Source organism: Tupaia chinensis, unplaced genomic scaffold (genome assembly GCF_000334495.1).
Source record: "Tupaia chinensis unplaced genomic scaffold, TupChi_1.0 Scaffold000096_1, whole genome shotgun sequence".
In the NCBI taxonomy this organism is placed as follows: Eukaryota; Metazoa; Chordata; class Mammalia; order Scandentia; family Tupaiidae; genus Tupaia; species Tupaia belangeri.
In genome coordinates, this window is record NW_006159558.1 from 4,969,605 (window position 1) to 4,976,133 (window position 6,529).

Sequence of the window (6,529 nt, forward strand, 5' to 3'; positions counted from 1 at the left end):
TCTTTCCCTCCAGTGCAAGCACCCTATGGCAAGAACCTTAAAAAAAAATAGACATGGTTCTGGAAATTAAGATGCTATTTTTAGCATCTCATTTCTGGAAATTTTTTATAATATGTTATAAACAATATTAATGAAACTGAATGCTTTTTCAACAGATTAAAGAATAGTCTATTCATGCTTTATTTGAAAATAGCACTGGCACATAGAAATAGCCAAATTCTAAGTAAACCTTTGCAACTGAAAATATATAAATAATTGGGATTGTTTAAAAGTTACGTTTTTCTCCCGTGTTTCATTTTTCAGGATAGCACTGTGCATCGATGGTCCAAAAAGATTTTGCCTTAATAGTGAACACTTACTAGGAAAAGAAGCCATCAAACAAAGACACCTACAGTTGCTTGGTTATCAAGTTGTTCAGGTATGGTCTCTCCTATATTTTTTCCCCAAAAGCAATTTCTCATTCCTATTTTCTTTCTCCAAGATACTATTAAAAAGCAAACTGAGCCACATTAAAACTTTAGAGTTTAAACAAATGGTGATTCATGAATTGGGCCCTGCCAAACTGAGTGGTTTGGGCTTACTCACCCTACCGGAAGTGGTTTGGGACCCTTACCCAAGGGACTGCACAGGGAACCTTCTATAGGATGACCACAATGGAAGCAAAAAAGTTACTTCATAGGTTACAGTTACTCAGTTGATTTATTTGGTTTGTCTTGTTGCAGAGTCCCCTGTTATAAAATTGTAACTTTGTAGGATGCTCTGATTAGTTAAGCCTGCATTCTGTTTTTCTATACTACAAACATTTATGAGAAATAGCCCAAGTTAAGTTTTGCTCACATTTGCAATTTGAGCAAGGTTTAGGTTATTTTCGAGCTCTAACTGTCTTGATCTGCTCGGGGGGTTTTCAGCCATTCTCCTTTTAATTTACTCTAACATAATAAATGACCTCCCAGCCCATAGGACTAAGAATCTTAGGCCTAATTGAAATATGAGCTTTGTTAATTAGGCTTAAACCTCTTGACTTATATTTTGAAATAGGGAATTTTCAAAGTTTTGGTTTTCCAAAAGTGAGGGGTACTATATTCTCTATAAGCTATGCTTAACTCTGCCTTTAGAAATTACTAAATTATAGAAATACATGTTTTGTCTTAATCTCCCCTTGATTAAATAAATAAAAATGGACACGGTGGTCCATCAGAACTGGGATCTCCATCAACACAATGCACATCACCTGGTTTGCACTTCCATCGTGGGCTGTGTGCTCCGGTCTGACAGGAGGGCTGAGGATGGAACGTAAATGGGCGTGTCCTTCGTTCTCTGAGTGCTCACTGCTGGTCTGCTCCCTGGCTTCTATCCAGTGCCTGCTTTTCACTCCATCTTACACACCCCGAGATTGTTAAAATTGATCGTACCAGTGTGTACTCAGAAACCTTCTTCGTTTCTCCACTACTCATGAGTGTCTCTACATCACAGCATTCAGGACCTCCCCGTCGGTCTCAGGCTAAGCCATCCAGACTCCCAGCTTGCCCTCCGAACTCCTACTCCCGACTGCTGCGAGGTCTCCCAGTCTCCCTTCCCCACTCTCGCCTGTCCCCCGCCCTCTGCCCATGCTGCCTCCACCACCAGGCTGTGCACTACCTGAGCATCTATGTTTGGGCCGCTTACCACCCCAGCTTGGGTTCTCCTCCCACCCTTTAGTGAAGCCTGGACGCCCCCTCAGTGCTCGGTCATCGACCCGCTGCCTGCTTTCTGTAGTCGCACATTCCAGACGCCCCCTCAGTGCTCGGTCACCGACCCGCTGCCTGCTTTCTGTAGTCGCATATTTCAGCTCACCACTTCATGTGTGAGCTCCAGAGGACAAGCGACCACATTTGATTCTCACTGGGCTATCCCACGACGAGCCCTCCGTGTGCGAGGCACTGGAGTATAGAACAAGTAAACCAGTTGTAATCTTCGCCCTTGGGACCTTGTCGTCTGCTCTGGAGGAGGGGGTGAGGGACAAGCAGAACACCGAAGTCGTGAGATTGTGAAGGACTGTGACCACTGTGTTTTCCTCTTTACAGATCCCCTATCATGAGCTTGAGATGCTAAAGTCAAGACTGGAATTAGTGGAATATTTACAAAGAAAACTATTTTCCCAAAACACGGGTGTTCGTTGGTAGAAGGAGGAATACTAGCTTCAGAACTAAGTGAAAGAACTTGTATTGTTGTGGGACTCAGTATTAAAAACAGTGTAATTTGTGAATTAGCCATTTTGCAGAACTTTGTTCACGGGCTGCTCAGGTGATCTGAAAAGGTCCATAGTTTCTGTTATACCTTGTATACATTCATTGGTGATAAATTTTAAAATAACTTTAATTTATACTAGTGTTATGAATCCTTTTTATATATCAAACAAGTGATTAATTACAATAAAGGAATGTACTGAATACATGTTATTTCAAATCTTATTTGTATATGACATGAAATCGTGCTCTTGGGAGACCTGTTTCCTAACAGATGTAAGAAAGGAATTTTACCTCGCACTTCCTTCCTTTTATATTTTGTTAGTGGAAGAGATGCATGGCAAGGAGAAGGGGGTGAAAGACTGCAGTCCTTTGGCTGTAAACATGCACAGTTAAACAATGGTCATAACCCTTTAGTTAGTCAGACAGTACTGGGTTGTCGGAAAAGTCATGACACATTTTTTTCGTAGAAAAATATCACCCCAATAGTATGGGAAGTCTTTACTTTAATGAAGATGTAGAGATGTGAGAAAGCAACTTCATTTAGGTAGGGGATTTTGAGGAGGTGTTTGATTGGAGGGAGGATCTTCTTGTTTTAAATCAAGAGTGAACTAAACGGTTAGTTTGGTGTAGATGCTTCACTGTTCCATTGCAGTCAGCTTAAAGTTTCAAGGTAAAGAGGGCGAGGATGCAGACTGGGGTCAGAGAAGAGCCATGGAGCTCTTTGTCAGCTGCCTGCACTGTGCCCTGGCCTAGGACAGCAGCCAGCTGTCCCTCGTCCCCTCTGCTGAGCCCGTGCTGCACGCCTCAGCGTAATGCCTGCGTGAGTCTCCCCTGCCTTCTGGTTCAGGTGTCGCTCCTGCTTCATAGAGCAGGGGACTAGCTCAGAGAGGATGAGTGTCCTGTTACTTCTCTCGTCACCAGCGCGGAGTGTAAGATGTAAATCCAATCCTCCAACGGTAGAATTAGAATTAGCGGGTACAAGTCTAGAGTCAGGAGTCCTACCACCTAAGTTTCGGTTCCAGCTGCGCCACTTGCCAACAGCAACCTTGTGCCCAGTTCACCGTTCACTGAGAGAATTGTGCACCATGACAGGGCTGCGTTTTAGTCCTGGGGCCACTGGAACACTGCACAACCAGGAGGCCTGACACGACAGGTTTAGCCTCTCGTCCTGAAGGCTGCCAGTCCAAAGTGGGTGTGGGCGGGGCTTTGCTCCCTGGGCAACCTGGAGCAGAAGACTTGTTTCTAACCTCTGGTGGCCCCAGGCATTTGTGACAACACACTGTCTTTATGTGGCTACCTGTCCTTCATCTATCCTTGCTCCTTCACAGGGCCCTTTGTGTATGTCTTTACCACATCTTCTCCCTGTATCTAGACTGCCCTTTTTTTTAAAGAGAGATTTTTGCTTTGGGGTGCATGTGCTCACCAGAGAGAAAGTGAGAAATCACCCCCCAGGGGGTAGCCACTCTGCAGTCTGTTCTCCATGCTTGGGATTTGGGGCACACACGCACATGTACCTGGCGTGAGCTTTAAGCCACAGGATCCAGGACTCGAACTGCCATCAATCATGTGGGAGTCCAGCAACGTAATCATTACGCCATCTGCCAGTCCCCAATTGCTCTTTTACAAGGATGCCAGCCGTATTGGATTAAGGCTCACCCTAGTGACCACATCTTGCCTTGATTAAATCTGCAAAGCTCTTATGACCATAAGATCACATTCACACGTGCTGGGAATTAGGACTTCAATATGACTATTTTGGGAGAGGGAGGTTGAAACGAGAAATATGCTGACACATATACAGCACTTGTAAAAGTGCCTCGCAGCGTGAGCACGCGTGTGTGAGCTGGTGTCAGCCTGCACTCCCACCCCTTCACGCCATATGCTTCTCTCCAGCTTTCCGGGTCTGCTTTTATATTTAGAAGAGGAGAGGAAGACCAGATGAGCTCTGAGATCATGTTGGGAAGTGTGCTTCTGCTTCCAGAGCAGGGGGCAAAGAACAGGAGTGAGGCTGGGACTGTGGTGTCCGCCACTTGGCGTCTGGCCTGAAGGAGCTTCTCGTCCCTCAGATCTCGGTGGGCTCGTTCACACTTGCACAGCTCTTAGATTAGAGCAGGTCTTTCTGACTTGGAGCATAAGTTCACTCCAGATCACAGCAGGCCTCGAGACCCTGTTTCACACTTCCTTGCTGCTCCATCAGTCTCCTGTCATTTTTGGCCTCCCTTGGGCTCTGGTTCCCTGCCCCACTGCCTTTCCTCCCTCCCAGGTCATGGGTCCGGGGTTCCAGGTCCAGGCACACTGCCTTTTACCTCTTCCAGTGGGAGATTTGGCAACGAAGCAGCCACACAGCGAGGGAATGACCAGCTGTTGTAAATGCTGTGAAGACAAAGCCCAGCCTGGGCCTGGCCTGGGTGGTGCGGTCTGTGGCATATTGAACCACAGTGCAGGAAGCCATAGGTTTAGGACCCCACCCCACCCATCAGCCCCTTATCAGCCTGAAAACATGCAGGTGCATGTGGACACCCAAGATGCTGAGAAGTTGAAGGACAGGGAAAAGGACTCGGTGTGACCAGACCTTGAAGAGGGCGCTTTCTCTCTCACGTGCTTACAGACTGTCTCGGGAAAAAGTTTGGGATGTCCTTCACCTGTCCTGCTTGTCTCGGTCTCCACCCTTCACCTGTCCTGCTTGTCTCGGGCTCCATTGTGATGCCTTTCCTGGTTGCTGTGATCAGAACTTCCCTCTGCAATGTCGGTTACATCCTCTGCAGCCTCTGTCTCAGGGTGGACAGGGCCCTCCCCTGCCCACCACACTGACTCATTTACCAGACACTACAGGTCTGTGCTCTGTGGACACAGCCCTCCGCCAGAGCTCTGTAGGGCTGCCCTGTAGGGCTCTGGGTCGGGGGTGAGAGGCGAAGGAGGTCATGAGCAGGTGGTAAGAGCAGTGAGTCCGCTGGTGTCCCTGAGGCTTGCACAGACTGGGGGTGAGAGGCCTAGGCCCACAGGACAGAGAGGGACCACCTGGGGCATTTGGTAAGCTGAATTGTAGAAGGAAGAGGAGGGTCTGTGGTGCCATTGTCACAGGTGAACAGCCAGGGCAAAGCATACTGGGTGATCTCAGGAAGGTTAGACCTAGCCTTGGCACTAAAATACATTTTCATCCTGGAGATGTGCGTGCATGTGTTGTGAAAAGAGGCTGTAAGTAGATACAAGGTGGGTGGTTCCTTTACAAACCGAGTCCTTATGCCACTGAATGGTAATGCTGGACTGTCAAGCACGGGGCTATGAGTGTGCCGGTGCAGTTATATCCAGTATAATGCTCCTGGTTCCAGGTACTTGTTGATATTTTTGAATACGACTTAATCTTACCATATTCATATCAAAAGTAAAGCAAAGACAGAAAAATGAGTGGGGAAAAAAATCTTGCAAGCACAATCCTTGCAGTTGACTGTCACTAGGGGGCAGCAAACGACAGGACACTGACTGGGTGGCCCAGTGGAGACCGGATGGTCTTGGCAGGGAGTGAATGTGGGATGGCGTGTGTGCACACGCACACGTGCACACACGTAGGCGGCAGGCGGGCAGGAGCTGTGGAAGTAGGCAGTGACAGTTCTGCCTGACCAAAGCGGGCATGCTCCTTACCTTCTCCTAAGTCAGAAAAGTGCTTTGCCTGAACCAGGCCCAGGCAGGAGAGGGCAGACAGTATGCCGGGCTGAAGAGCTGCCTGCTGGAGAGAGGTCCCTGGGGAGGAGGAGGATCCTCCTATCTAATCTTGGTGTGTTTGGGTGCATATGGACACAAGGCAAATATTTGTCAGATGAAGAAAAAAATAGAGGAATTCATCATATTCAATGTATTCTGGGACTTGAACTGTGGCCGACTATGTGAGTCCACTGACCATTACGCCGGGCCCCAGAAAGTGGTGTCTTAAGGCACTGACCTGCACTGAGCTGCATGGAGGCCTTGTAGGCAAGGAGGTCTGTTAGAGGGAGGGGGAGAAGGCAGATGACCGGCACCTTCTGCTGTCAGGCCGGTGCCTGCCTACCCACCCTCTCCAATCAGCTCCTCTTGCAGGAAGATCCCCTTCCCTCCTGCCGCCCTTACATCATGACTTGCTCTTCCTCAGGGCCTTCGCAGCTACTCTTCGCTCTTCTTCGAAGGAACTTTCCAGACTTGGGAGCCTGGCTGCATATTCTGTTTCAGCCCAGAAATCGCCACTGAGAGGCGGCCTTCCCTAAGCACTGTGGTTTAAATGCTCCCCAGATCTCAGTCATCATGCTGCTGCTGCCTCCCTCCTCCTCCTC

At 48.1% G+C, this 6,529-nt stretch overlaps 1 protein-coding gene and 1 long non-coding RNA gene across 2 annotated transcripts in view; one reads left to right on the forward strand and one right to left on the reverse strand.

The window, feature by feature from the left end:
• FASTKD3 (FAST kinase domains 3) overlaps positions 1-2,412 on the forward strand; it is a 10,428-nt gene extending 8,016 nt beyond the window's left edge. Inside the window, exons 7-8 of the mRNA XM_006143317.3 lie at positions 304-418; positions 2,064-2,412. Coding sequence (XP_006143379.1) covers positions 304-418; positions 2,064-2,162 — 214 coding nt within the window. The 3' untranslated portion in view covers positions 2,163-2,412. The remainder of the gene's footprint in view (positions 1-303; positions 419-2,063) is intronic.
• A 305-nt stretch (positions 2,413-2,717) lies between these two features.
• Positions 2,718-6,481, reverse strand: LOC102494149 (uncharacterized). Its single transcript, XR_001369997.2, has 5 exons — positions 6,330-6,481; positions 6,166-6,204; positions 5,868-5,949; positions 4,535-4,966; positions 2,718-3,450 (listed from the first exon to the last, which is right to left on the reverse strand). It is a non-coding gene; the product is annotated as an uncharacterized LOC102494149 (long non-coding RNA).
• Between the last annotated feature and the right edge of the window lie 48 nt (positions 6,482-6,529).